Source organism: Melanerpes formicivorus, unplaced genomic scaffold (assembly GCF_026170545.1).
Source record: "Melanerpes formicivorus ecotype bairdi unplaced genomic scaffold, bMelFor1.0.p_v2 SCAF_10, whole genome shotgun sequence".
Taxonomy (NCBI): domain Eukaryota; kingdom Metazoa; phylum Chordata; class Aves; order Piciformes; family Picidae; genus Melanerpes; species Melanerpes formicivorus.
Genome location: NW_027142362.1, coordinates 16,593,366 through 16,607,960, shown reverse-complemented (window position 1 = coordinate 16,607,960; position 14,595 = coordinate 16,593,366). Strand labels below are relative to the sequence as shown.

General features: G+C 35.2%; 1 protein-coding gene across 1 annotated transcript in view; it reads left to right on the top strand.

Moving 5' to 3' along the window:
• Positions 1-14,561, top strand: part of ADAM10 (ADAM metallopeptidase domain 10) — a 44,080-nt gene extending 29,519 nt beyond the window's left edge. The window contains exons 7-16 of the mRNA XM_068143946.1: positions 577-669; positions 1,287-1,470; positions 3,451-3,614; positions 5,555-5,738; positions 6,670-6,820; positions 9,106-9,289; positions 10,462-10,570; positions 10,861-11,081; positions 11,697-11,823; positions 12,283-14,561. Of these exons, the coding sequence (XP_068000047.1) occupies positions 577-669; positions 1,287-1,470; positions 3,451-3,614; positions 5,555-5,738; positions 6,670-6,820; positions 9,106-9,289; positions 10,462-10,570; positions 10,861-11,081; positions 11,697-11,823; positions 12,283-12,377 (1,512 nt within the window). The 3' untranslated portion in view covers positions 12,378-14,561. The remainder of the gene's footprint in view (positions 1-576; positions 670-1,286; positions 1,471-3,450; positions 3,615-5,554; positions 5,739-6,669; positions 6,821-9,105; positions 9,290-10,461; positions 10,571-10,860; positions 11,082-11,696; positions 11,824-12,282) is intronic.
• The last annotated feature ends 34 nt before the right edge of the window (positions 14,562-14,595 follow it).

The following is a 14,595-nucleotide window of genomic DNA, read 5'->3' as shown; positions in this document are numbered from 1 at the left end:
TATAGCTAGCATGTTAACATACTTCTCTTGATGTCTAAAGTTTAGTGCCACTTGCAAATCTGACTTACGTTGTGTATATATAGTTTGATTTGAGTAACATTTTCCAAAGACCTTCAGTGATTTCTTTGTGCTCTTGGAAAAAAGTAAATGATCCTTGTGGGTTTTTTTTCCCCATGTTTATCTTATACTGGAAACTAAATAATGCTGCAACAAGTGTGGTTTTTTTTAATCAAACAAAATAAATACAATACTTCGAATGCGATGTTAACAACAGTGTTATCTTAGTAGTTAATCAAACCAGTATCACAAACAGGTATATGAATAGTTGATAGCAGTATGTTAGGGGAGAAAAAGGGAAACTGCAGAATACTTTGCTGCTCATGGCAATGCAGTTATCAGGTTATACAGTGATTGATTCCCATTATTTGCCATCGGTGTTTGATTTAGAAGTCCTGTGAAGAGTCACGTGGCACAATGATCTTACATGTGAAAGCACAGACCTTGCAGTTGTTGCTGTTTAAGCTACAGTGCACGGTGTGGATCTTTGAACTGTGGTTACTTTAAATTTTTTGACAGATCTCCAGCCATGTCAAAGCAATTGACACAATTTACCAGTCAACAGATTTCTCAGGTATCCGTAACATCAGCTTCATGGTGAAACGAATAAGAGTAAGTTGTATTGGAAATACTTCTAGCTTCCCTGATAGTGCTTGGAGGCCTGTGGTTTCCACAAAGCCTGTTGCTGTTCTCTTGTAACCGCTTACTGGTAGAAACTCTGTAATGCAAGTCTCTGCAGCAACTTGTTCCCTAACCCATTTACTTGGTTTGATTTTTAGTGTTTATTGTCAAAACCCCACTACTTCTGTTAAGCTGTAGGCAATTTTTATGGGAATAACAGTTGTTGTAGCAGTGTAGTGTTGACTTTTGTGGCAAATAGACTATGTTACTCTCCAATAACTTTAATACTAAAATAGATAATGGCTATCCAGATTGAGAGTTCCTTATAAAAGTTAAATTTAAGATACTAAATTTAAACTTTTGGGTGTTGATAGAAAGGAAAAAGAAAGAAATAAGAGACTGGGAATTTACTATACAAATGCAGTTCTTCCTTTGTTGTACAACTTAGTTTTTTGAATATTAGTATGGTAATTTGTGAAGACCTATAAATCTTTAGCAACATATTCCACTATTTAACATAACAAGGTGTTGACAAGAGAGAGCCTCTTTGCTGGTATTTAGAAGTACAAATGAACCATGGCTTACAGTTTCTTTCAATTTACTTTTAGATTAACACAACTGTAGATGAAAAGGACTCTTCCAATCCCTTCAGATTTCCTAACATTGGTGTGGAAAAGTTTTTGGAACTGAACTCGGAGCAGAATCATGATGATTATTGCTTGGCCTATGTGTTTACAGACCGTGACTTTGATGATGGAGTCCTTGGTCTGGCTTGGGTTGGAGCCCCTTCAGGTAATACTGTTGAAAACTTCAGTGCTATAAGGTTAAGTATTGTGGCCAGATACAACGAAGAAAGGTAGAAACTGTCATTTAAGTTGACAGCAAATAGACAAAAAATCTCAAAACTTATTTGTCACAATTTTGTTTAGGTATGGTTTGATTTTTAATTTTATTTAACAGCATATTATGTCACTTCAGTTAGTCTTGCTGTCTTTCTGATGAGCAAGATGTGATCATTAAAGAAAGATGTGTTTCTTTTCTTATACAAAGGTGGTATTACTGGGATGGCTTTTTGTTTATGATAGGTGTAAGTGACCGGTAAAGTGGCAGAAGAAACAAGCATTTCTGCTATAAACAAAGCTTGCAACTACACAGTTTGAATTTTATAGTAAAACTATACTGCAGAATACTTTTCTAGATAGCATTGGAAGTAATTTTCTTTCTGTATTTTTTTAAAGTACAGTAAAACAGGTGAAATCTTGTTCTGGGAAATACTAGAACAATTATTGTGTGACTTTTCTTGAACCACTTCTCATTCATTTTCATCTAGGTTTTTATTTTGGGTCTGAAGCATGTCTCTGGATTTAAGAAAACAAACAATGGTCTCTTGTGTGCAGCATCTCAAGACATTTCCCCTGGATATATGTCTTATACAATATATTAGTTTTATGAAATGATACAGTAGGATGTTCTTAGTCTTTAAATTTGAGTAAATGCAAATTCTTTAATTATAGCTCAGCACAAATTTCATACAAATCAAAATCAGAAATTCGTAAGGAACAGTCTGCCCTTGTTTTGTTCCTAAAGCATATTTCTCTGTAATAAGGAATTATGCTGAGGATCAGCAAGTTCTGACACATTTGCAAGAGAGTGGATACTTCTATTGACAACATTATCAAGAGTTTTAACAAAATTTGAGTAAATGTGGAACAATCATTAAACTGTTCATGAGATATAGCTACATTGTAACCTTACTTTATTTACTGCTATAATTTCCTCTAAAGCACACATTGGTTGAAGAGTACTGGAGCTATGTGGAAAACTGTTGTGGTATGACAGAGGGTTTTTAAACAACACATCATGCCACATGCCAGACACAAAGTCTCTCAGACTTTGATCACAGGAAACGAAAATGTTCAAATAAATACTAGTAGAATATTCAGACAGGTAAGGGATCACTGAACCCATGAACTATGTTAGAAGGACCTGTGTGGACACACCAGTGGCCTATGTAAATAAGAATCTGAGTCTGTCATGAGTAGCCTAGTTTATATACTGAGCAAGCACAGGATGAGTTGGAATGTACATTCCATAAACACTGTTTCCTTAACACACATACTGACCTAGGTTAAATGGGATGTTTCACTAAAAGTGAGTTGTACTTTGGAGAGCAAGGAAACTTCCTGAGAGTGTTTTTTAGATACAGCTTATATTAGGAAAAGAACACCTGAATTTTAGAACATTGATAATGTCTCAGTACAAAGACAAATTGTGGAAAGTTTGGGGGGTATAAAAGTCATAATTGCAAGACTTTTCTAAACAGTAAGTTCAATGCACTTAGGCATTTTATGTAAATGTTTATGCTATGAGAGAGGATCTCCAGTGATTTTACTGTGGGGTGTTTTGCTTAGTGAAATCCAAATGGAGTGTAGGTTGAGGCTACCTGTATTGGACATTGCACCCTGCTCGTCTGATATTACAAGTATGAGAAATCAGAGCTTGTCTGTGCAGTGAAAGCCCAAAATAGCTCTTGCTTAATAGCTATTCTGAGGCAGCTAACTTCTGTGAATGTATCCATTCAGTGCTTGAGAGCATTACTGTGGATAAATCTAATCTACTTTCAAAGTTGGGTTAATAATTACACAGAAGAACTCCTAGTCTGTCTTCATCCACTGAGCTGCAAGCTGGTTCTTGTTCTAAATATCACTAGGAAAAGAAGCACAACACTTCTTTCCTTAAATTATTAACTGTTGTACTTTTGTCTAAATGCAGGGAGCTCTGGTGGAATATGTGAAAAGAGCAAACTGTATTCTGATGGTAAGAAGAAGTCACTGAACACTGGAATCATCACAGTTCAGAACTATGGCTCTCATGTGCCTCCCAAGGTTTCTCACATTACTTTTGCACATGAGGTTGGGCATAACTTTGGCTCACCTGTGAGTATTACTGTTGATTTGTTAACTCAGTTCAACTGTTTTGAAGTTCATGGTTTGCAAATGGAGTTTTTACTACTTATTAACAAAGAAAATATGGTCATAGCTGCATGTGCATGTGTGCAAGCCCATGGCATACAAACAGAAAAAAAAGATTGCCAAACTAAGCTCCTTCTATGAGTGGTGGGTGCAATGGTGGATTTTGTGAATTGTTTATTTCTACTAGTTCAGTCTACTATGGAGGGGCTGTATTCCCTCAACTTGCTTCTTTCTTATTGAAGACATCCTTCAAATGTATAGTAGAAGAGGAAGAAGCAATGCAGAATTGATAAAGATGACACTTTATTCAACAAATGAAGAAAGAACTGGCTCTTTTTTACGTGTTATTCTTTATACTTACAAGTTCACCAAAGCAAAATTGTCTTCCCAGTCATTTAGGGATGTGATTTGCTTATGGCAAGCTGAAAGCATGAAGCTTTTGCTTTTGCTGGAGATGAGAACTTGAGCTTTGAACTTAAGTATATGTTTTCTACTCTTGGAAGTAAAATGAAATCCAGATGTCAACTGAATGACAAGTTCTTCCAAAAAGAGATCCCAGAATCACAGAAATATTCAGGTTGGAAAAGACCCTCAGGATCACCAAGTCCTACTCTGCAAGGTTCACCCCTAAACCATATCCCCAATCACCATGTCCAAACGAACCTTAAACACATCCAGGGTTGGCAACTCAACTACCTCCCTGGGCAGCCCATTCCAATGCCTGAGCACTCTTTCCATGAAAAAAAATTTTCCTAATGCCCAGTTGCATCCTGAGGCCATTCCCTCTTGTTCTATCACTAATTACCTGGGAGAAGAGACCAGCACCAGCCTCTCTACAGTGTTCTTTTGGGTAGTTGTAGAGAGCAATGAGATCTCCCCTCAGCCTTCTCTTTTTCAAACTAAACAGCCCCAGCTCCTTAAGTTGCTCTTCAGAAGATTTATTTATTCTCCAGGCCCTTCACCAGCTTCATTGCACTCCTCTGCACTTGCTCCAGCACCTTGACATCTTTCTTGTATTGAGGTGCCCAAAACTGGACACAATACTCAAGGTGTGGCCTCACCAGATGTTCACATGTGAAGCTTTCTTCATGTGCCTTGAGATAATTCTTAATAACACTGCTCTGAGTGGGAACAGGCCATTCAAATATAACTGAAAATACGAACAAATAAAAGTGAAAAAACAATCCCACGCTGTGAAATATCTTTTGAATCATCCTGGAAAATGGTTCTTTTCATTTTAGTTTTGAGTTGCATTTGATCCAGAGAAACAAGTGAAAGCACGTTTGGTCCTACTAAACTATAATGGATTCTATAGTTCTCGCAACTGTGCTGAAAATTTGCCTACTACATCTGGGGACTGAGGTTGTATTTCTGGATGCATCAAAACAGCATTAGAGTTGCTCTTACACTTAGCATTTTGTCAAGATGCTAGTTCTTAGTGTGCCATCCTGTAATGCAATGCATTCATCGTGCCAGTTATCATACAGATCTAGGCACTGGCTCACAGAAACAAAATTCTGCTCTGAAGATCTCTTTATACCGCCTTCAAAACAAGCAAAAAGAATAGAATGTGATGTCAGTTAACTCCTCTTGCTTTTATTCCACGGAAGACTTTGTGACCCTAAAGCCACTTTTTAGGAGATGACTTTTTCAGCTTGGGACTATGACAACAACAAACAAAACCCACAATTGCCATAAAAACCAATGAAGCAAAACCCAAATCTTTACTTTCTGTATGCTTTTTGTATTCCAAGAAACCATAGATTATATGATAGTACTTTGTTTTTACTCCTCACTGTGTTAAGGTTACTGAATTGGGTTACTTTTGAAGTCTTGTTATACGTATGCAAAAAATTGGAGAAGCTGTCTTAATTAGAAATAGCTTTAAAATACTTGTTTTGCAGCATGATTCTGGAATGGAGTGTACTCCAGGAGAGTCCAAGAACTTGGGACAGAAAGAAAATGGCAATTATATCATGTATGCAAGAGCTACATCTGGGGACAAACTGAACAACAACAAGTTTTCTATCTGTAGCATTCGAAATATCAGCCAAGTTCTTGAGAAAAAGAGAAATAATTGTTTTGTTGGTATGTATTCGCTCATCCTGGAAGCACAATGGCTAAGCTATTGCTGTTACACTTGATTAGAAATTTCTTTTATTTATATTTATTTCATTTCTGTGTTTAGGTTACTTTTTTTAAAATTTACTGACAGGTTCTGTAACTACAAAATTTTAGAGATCTGGAGTATTGTTTCAAGTTCTGGGCTTCCAAGTACAGAAAAGACATGGACATACTATTGTGAGTCCAGCAAAGAGCTGCAAAGATTATCAAGGGATTGGAACATCTGACATGAGGACAGGCTGTGAGAGCTGAGACTGCTTAGTCTGGAGAAGAGAAGGCTAGAGAATGTCAGGCTCTTGTCTTTCTCAGTGCCTGGTGGGAGAGATTAAAGAGTACAGGGCAGGACTGTTTTCAGACATGCCCAGTGAAAGGACAAGTGTTAAATAGCAGGAATTAAAATGCAGGAAATTCTATTTAACATTATTTTGCAGTAGTTTTCTTTCTGCAGTCTGATGTGTGAGCTCTCAAATTTTGTGAGATTTGTGCAGCACAAAGGTTTTGGTTTTGGAGTAGTAGTAATTTAACATAGCACCATCAGCTTTTGCCTTGAGGTCCTCAGAAAGTTAAGAGAGGAGTGCAAGAAAGGATGCAGCTCTGTTGGAGACTTAGCAGAAAAGTTCTACTAATCACAGTTGATTTCCTATCCATTCAAGAAATTCCCATTGTTATCAGCTGAAACATTTTACTCAGAGGTGTAGAATTCTGTGAATTGTAGGAATGACTGAGTGGCAAGTAAATAATGCATGTTGACTTGATCTCTAGTCTGAAATCCATCTTGACCAGGTGTTTTCAGTCATGATTAGCTGGATACCATTGCAAGTCAGCGTTAACATTTTTAAGTCTGTTTGCATATTATTTTTACAGCTTTGTACATAAATATACTGGCATTTTTCAGAATCTGGTCAGCCCATCTGTGGTAATGGACTGGTTGAACAAGGAGAACAGTGTGACTGTGGATACAGCGACCAGTGTAAAGATGAATGCTGTTATGATGCAAACCAACCAGAAGATAAAAAATGCAAGCTAAGACCAGGCAAATCTTGCAGGTATTGTGCATGTCTGTTACAGTATATCTTAATTTGAGAGATTTATTGGTAGTTATACTTAATATTTTAGAATCAGAATCTGTTTACCCACATTATTTTCAAAGTGTTTTATTTTGTTCAAAAGGCTTTATACTGTGAGAGAGAAATTCATGAGCACAATTGCGCTATACAGTTTTTGGTGCTGTTTGTAACTTGCTTTCCTTTAGGTGACTGTTCTCTAACTTTTGAAAAAACATAATACAGCAATGGATTTACATCAGTGCTAAGGTATCACAGAAAAATGTGTTGAAATTCTGTAATTTTTATCAGAAATGCATTGTGTAAAAGGTGCATGATTGAAAAAGCCACAACCAGGATGCTGTTTTAACAATGGGTACAGTAAAGTAATCATTGCCCAAAGGATAAAGCAGTGCCTAGTGTCATTTCTGACATGGCTTAACTGGAAGATGACTGAAGGATATAGTTGATTTATCTTATTTGTTAAATGCTTGGTTTATAAATTAAGTTGAACTATGATTTAAAGTCAGTTTGTATCTTGGCAGTGTTGTGTATGCAATGATTTATAAGAGAAACTTTCAAAGATCATAAGACTGATGGTGAAGTCAACTTCTGCCTTTTAATTTTGTGAGTTAAGATAGGTGTTAAATTCTTACCTTATCTGAAAACTGAAGTGGATTGTTTTCACATGAAGGGTATGACCTTTTGTTTCTCTCTAGAGACAGACATTAATCTAACATTAGGTTAGAATCCTAGCCAAAGATTAAGAGAAAATTGCTGATACCTTCAAGTCTAAATCAGCTCAGCCTTTTAATACAACATAAACAATTTTGTTTAGTTAAGCTATCCTGCTCTTAAAAATTATCTTTGTCCTAGCAGTGAAAGTAAAGGTGGCATCCCCTGATAAAATGTGTTTGACAGTGTAGGCGTGGTAGAAGGGACCCTCTCCTGTGAATTCATAGTCACAATAATTTTGCCTTTTTTTTTCCTTTTCCCTTGTAAATTCTACGATTTCTGCCAACATACAGACCTTATATTGTCTTGTCTTAGAATTTGATTGTGAGATTTTATGTTGCACTTATGGGGAAGGGCCATTGTCTTCTGAGTAGTACATCAGGTGCCATCACCACTTCCTTACTTTGCTCTCTGTATTCAGCAGACTGTTTTATGATCTACTGAAACAGTCTTAAGTATTCATTGCTGCATCATTTTCCCTTTTCTCAGTTCTGTTAAAGTTGAAAATTTTGCTGTACAACAAGATTTCCAAATATGGAGCAAATTTAAGTGTAAGAATGGATCACATAAATACATTTAAGGAAACTGTGGTATCTCTCCAGCTGTTTTGCATGTATTTTAGTCTTTCATATGTGATATAAGTGATTTTTTTCTTAGCATGCAGTAATTTAAAAATAGATCCTGATGTATAGAAGGTCTGTGCTATTTTCTGATGTCCACTGAATGCCAGTGAGTACATACTGCGAATAGTGTTGAGATACAGAATAATTTGAGATGATAACTCAGGATTAGCTTTAATCCAGTAGTTCTGTATGTTTTATAACCTTCATGCTGCTGCTTGTAATGGCATGTGTACTGAAGCCCAGCATCAGAAAGAGAAATTGTATACTGGTGTGTATATATATATATACATATATATACATATATGTATATATACATAGCAAAAGGAGGTGCTTTGGTATCTGTGGCAGAAAGAAGCCAAAGTGTTTCAGGGGAACCAGTGAAGCTATATGGCTTCTTTCACAAGTCTCTCCCCAAAATTTGTTCATATACTTACGTGTGATTTCTGATAAAAGGTCTGACCCATTGTCTTCCCCTTTCTTGTTTATTTTAACAGTGTAGGTGGTATGGCTGCAAAATATATATAAAAAAATATTTCTTACAGATGCTAATCAGTGACAGATAAATCTTGACTTAATTATTACATTGATATGGATGCTATCAAACTAATCAGTTGTTTTAGAAATAATTTTGCCAACTTGTTAATTGAATAGATAAACTTTGAAATGTCATTTCTCTTCTTTGTGCTCTAAAATGTGCTTGTACTGTTTTTCTAAACTAATGCAAGTAGTTTAATGACCTACTCCATGGCTAAGAAATTTCTATGCAGTGCAGTAACCTTTTGTTACCTTAAGAGACAGAAGAAAATTATTTTCAATTCACATTTTACTGAAATCAGGAATATGTTGAGTATTTGAGTCATTCTCAGGATGAATAGTAGTTCTGGAATCATTCATGCTTTCTTTACATCCATGTTTTCTATTTATTTCTAGCCCTAGTCAAGGCCCTTGCTGTACTGCACAGTGTAATTTCAAACTGAAGACTGATAAGTGTCGAAATGATTCTGACTGTGCAAAGGAAGGAATGTGTGATGGTGTCAGTGCTCTCTGTCCAGCATCTGAGCCTAAAAAGAACTTCACAGCTTGCAACAGGAACACACAAGTTTGCTTAAATGGGGTATGTCTTAGAATCACATGCAACTACTGTCATCTATTGCCAGACACTGTAATATGAAACGATACGGTTTCAATACGTTATGGAGAAGAATGTAGGATTACTCTTCTCTTCAACAACATTTGACTTATTAATTCCAATTAGAATAAATGGAGGCACACAGAATGTTAAGAAGAAGATAACTTTATTATTTTGGAAGGTTCTGTTTATTTTTTTTGGTAAAAATCTGGAATATGAAAATGTTGTATTTCCTAGCTCCATCTTTCCATTTTCATTTAGTCTTGGTCAAGTGCTTTTTTTTTTGTTGCCTTAAAAAACTGGATACCCTGTCAGTACATGTTGAATTTGCCTCAATGATAGTTTTCATTTCTTCTACCCATGTGCATGTCACACAGATGTGCAAGCATATAGAATTAGGCTGACCTGCCATTAGTTTCCAGGGTTAAAGAGTCCATGGTAGTTGCAAGCCTCTTATAAAATTGATCTCTGTTTATTTGGAAACAGAAACAAACTAAAAGTTATCCTCTTAAAGGGCTGTAACTTGTGTTGCTTTTAGTCTGTTTTCTGCAGTCCAGTTTTTCAATCAAGTGATACTGCTTGTAATAATTTTTTGTCTTAATTTAGAGACATCTTAAGGATAGATGAATTGTCTTTATATAGTTACTGGGTTTTTAGTCATGATTATAAATACACAGATATTTTTAATGTTTATTTAGCAGTAGTATTTGACCTTGAAAGGGTCCTCCCACAGTGGAATTAAATAGTTTTTTCCCACCATTAAGTTTTACTGTTTTCTGAGAGAAAATATTTTTGAAGATATGCTTTTCATTTCTTTTCCTAAGCAGTTTTGTGTAATTCTGTTGCAGTGTAAATTGCAGTGCTGTGACTGTTGTGCAGGGTACTTTGAGATACCAAAAGAAGATGCAGTGGTAAAAAATAAAATATGGTAAATCCCCTTTAAAAAAACAAAAAATCGAAGAACCCTGAACACTGCAACTGAATAACTGCAATAATTGTTGTATAAAATTTAGAAAACATTCAAGCTCTTATTTTTATTGATAAGCATCTTTACACCTGCCATTGTGTTTTCAGCTATTAAAAATCTATATCTTTCCTAATGTCAGTGTTCTTAAAAGTGAAACTGATTTTTGTGTTCTCATGCTTTTGTCTCACAGCAATGTGCTGGCTCTATCTGTGAGAAGTTTGACTTGGAGGAGTGTACATGTGCTAGTTCAGATGGCAAGGACGATAGAGAATTGTGTCATGTCTGCTGCATGAGAAAAAGTAAGATTTGTCTGAATTGTAAGCATAAATATAGCAGTAGGTATCTGAGGAATTTTCTCATGCTGTTTATATTTTCATTTAGTTGAGAGTGTACTGCAATTTTGTTTGTACTTCCTTTCAGATAGACATTGCATTGTATTTTGTAGGATGTAAACAATACATTTTGGGTTTTCACAGATTAAATAGGAACTTGATGTCTTTCAAAAGCATTTTAAGCAAGTGAACACCATAGTATACATGCAGATAGTTTAATACAATAAAGATTTATCTAATTTGTGTTTGCTTTTCAGTGGACCCAGCTAGTTGTGCAAGTACAGGCTCTCATCAGTGGGAGAAACACTTTGGTCGTAAAACTACTACTTTGCAACCTGGATCTCCTTGTAACGACTTCAAAGGCTACTGTGATGTGTTCATGAGGTGTCGGCTAGTAGATGCTGATGGACCTCTAGCTAGATTAAAGAAAGCAATTTTTAATCCAGAACTATATGAAAATATTGCAGAATGGATTGTGGTAAGGTGGTTTTTGTGTTTGTTTTCTTCGATTGGGCTTTTTTCTTACCAGTGTAATACAAAATTTCCCTTATGATAATCACAGTTATGAAGTTTTGCTATACTTACACAATACTTCAGCATTCTTCAAAGTATAATCAGTCCTTGTTCTACTAGTTTCTCAATGAGCACCTTGAGTGCAGCAAATCATTTTGACAGATTGAAGGGAATAGTAGAAACAATTAACAAGTAAATATTGTGTGTTAATAACTCTTCACTGTTTTGGTGTTAATGTTCATATTTTTAATTTAGAGGGTTTTCTTGTTTTAACTTCATATGTGAATGTTCTGATCTCTTTTAAAGAGCTAAATGTATTAATCTCTAGCATTTATGAGTTTTACTACACTAGATGACACTCTCCTAACGAAAGACTGTGAGGAGAGCTAAAGTGAAACACTTATAGAGGTGTATAGTCAATTTTGTGTAAGCTGTTGATTTTTTTTTTTTAAGTTTATATAGCTCTGTTGAAATGGTTTTTTACTATTAAAATAAGCAAAAGAAAGCCATCCATATTCAGTGACCTCTGTCATGTACATGTGTGCCAGAACTGCAAAAATACTTTTTTTAATGTTTTTAGGCTTATTGGTGGGCAGTGTTGCTTATGGGAATTGCCTTGATCATGTTGATGGCTGGTTTCATTAAGATATGCAGTGTTCATACTCCAAGCAGTAATCCAAAGTTGCCTCCTCATAAACCACTTCCAGGTGAGTAATTAATATAGAGAGAAATGCTTTATGCTCAACTATTTCGTATGAAATACAAATTGCAGGTGTGCTAACCTATAGTTCTTAGTCTGGCACTGAAACTACAAGTGGAATTCATGCAAGTGAAACGACTTACAGAAACGTTATTCATGTCTTCCTACAACATAACAGGCATACAAAAGAAAGCTTTGAAGACTTTTTCTAAATCAGAGTTCATTTTGTTTCCTATTCCATGCTACATTTTTTAAGAATGAAACTGTTTAAAGAACTACTGTTAAGGTAATTAAATGTGTTCTGTAAATACTCCATGCAGTTAATCATCTATTTAAAACCTTGCAGCTCTAACTCTGAAGGCTTTCAGAAAAATAGTTATATTTAATTTTCATGGCCAAGGCAGCTTTTCTGGAAATAATGTATTTATTAAATTCATTTTAATAATGATACCTTTTCCTTAAATAGGCACTTTAAAAAGGAGGAGACCACCACAAACCACTCAGCCACCACAGCGGCAAAGACCCCGAGAGAGTTATCAGATGGGACATATGAGACGTTGACTCCAGCTTTTTGCCTTGGTTCTTCCTAGTGCCTACAATGGGAAAATTCACTCCAAAGAAAACCTAATAAGTCATTATCCCCAGTCTAACTTTCAAAAATTGAAGAGGAAAAAAAAAAAAAAAAAGGCATGATATGCCCTCAAAAGAAGTGGAAATGGTTATTTTCTAATGAGCAAATCTTCCAGATCAAAAAAGAAGAGAAGTTTTTTCTTGCATATTTTTAATTTAGTGGCACAAAGTCCTAGGGTATCATGGTTCTTTCCCCCTTCTGTGCTCTTCATTGCTGCATTTTCTTCACTTGCAGGCAAATATGGCTGTAGTAAAACTTTTAATTCAAGAATTGAAAAAAAAAGATCTATTTTTCACCTGCCAGTCAAGGCTAGGAAGGTAGACCACCTCAGCAATGGAGACATTACTTGTCAATGTATATACATTGTTATATGCAGACATGTATTTCTAACGTACACCCGTACTTGTGTGCAATTGTAAACAAGAGAATTGCAATATGGATGTTTCTTTGTATTATAAAACTTTTCCGCTATTAATGAAGAAATTACTGTTTAATTGACATACTCAGGATAACAGAGGATGATGGTGTGTAATGGTCAAGGATCCCGTGATGCTTTATGCAGCAGTTTTGAATCAAATCAGATTGGTTTTTATCATGATCAAAATTGTTTCAAGCACTCATTTCATCTTTATCAAACAGCTGCTAAGATACAGCATACAAGATTGAATGGTCTTTTAGAGGTAACAGGTGTTCTGCAAACTTTGCAAATGCCAGAATGTTTCAAAAATGTTTTATGTGAGTGTCTAATTTCTTGTTGCTCAACATAAATATTTTTAATTTGTCTGATTGTTCAGTTAAATAATGAATAGTTAGATGAATTATTTCCATGCTTTGTTAGAAAATTCTGCCTGTTACTCAGCTTGTTTTAAAAATTGAAATCAGTTTGTTTGGGCTGTTCAGATATTCTTCCAGTATGATAATTAAGTTTGTATTCTGAAGGATGTGGAAAGAGAAAGAAAAGCTGTAGTTCTTTGGTTTGGGTTTTGTTTTGTTTTAATTTATCAGGTCTTTGGATAACTTTTCAGCATGATACTATTGTTAACCACTAAAGTAGAGTGATTTGCCCAGCTACTGTGGCAGAGTTAAAATTGTAGTTAGGATTACCAAGTTTCCCACATTTTACACCAGTAGTGAAGTTCAACAGCACAATGTCCCATTCCAAAGTTTTTATTACGAATGTAAATAATTGGCATTTTTGAAAGAGGAGAAACAAAAGATGTCTTAAGGTGCTTACTGCTATGCAGGAATTGAAAGGGGGCATTACAAAATGTTTAAGCTTGTGATATATTTATTGCTTGTTTTCCAAAAGCACCAAGCTAATTAGAGATGCAAATGGCTATAATTTTCCTGGCTTTGCTTAGGAGAAAATTTACTAAGGGTTGGACAGGCTTCCTTTGTTTGTTTTTTTTTGTTATGTTTTTTAAGAGTATAAGGTTTACACAATCATTCTCATAATGTGACGCAAGCCAGAAAGGCCAAAAATGTTACAGAATATAATGGGTTCTCTTCCTTGTAAACTTGTACAGTATGTGGTAACTTTTTCAAAATACAGCTTTTTGTACATGGTTTAGAGACAAATTTTGTACATGAAACCCCAAGTCCAATAGACTATATAAATAATTCTAAATGATCTTAACTAGTTAGAAGTGTATGTAGTTGCTTTTAAGTCATTTAAAATACATTTGTTTTAAGACTGTGCAAAGATTGGAAGTGGGTTTGCATTTCTAAAATGGTGACTTTTATTCAGCAAGAGTTCTTAGTAACTTCTTGAGTGTGGTAGACTTTGGAACATGTAAATTTTTTGCCTGTAATGTTATCCTGTGGTAGGATTTTGGCAGACAAATTCTGCCCTATTTTATTTTGAGTCTAAGTTAAATGTTTTCTGAAAACAGAAATGTGCACTGAACTCTCCACTGCAAGTCAAGATGTGGTAAAACCGAAAGTTAAGACAATGAAATGGAATACTACTGTCGATTCATGTCCACTGTGTTTTATACAGTATCTTTTTTGTTCACTTTGGAAATTTTTACTAAAAATGCAAAAAATAAAGTATTGTGCAAAGATATGTAAGGTTTTTTGAAACTTGAAATGCATTAATAAATAGACTTGATGAATTCATCTTCTAAAGATCCATTTACTTTTTGAACT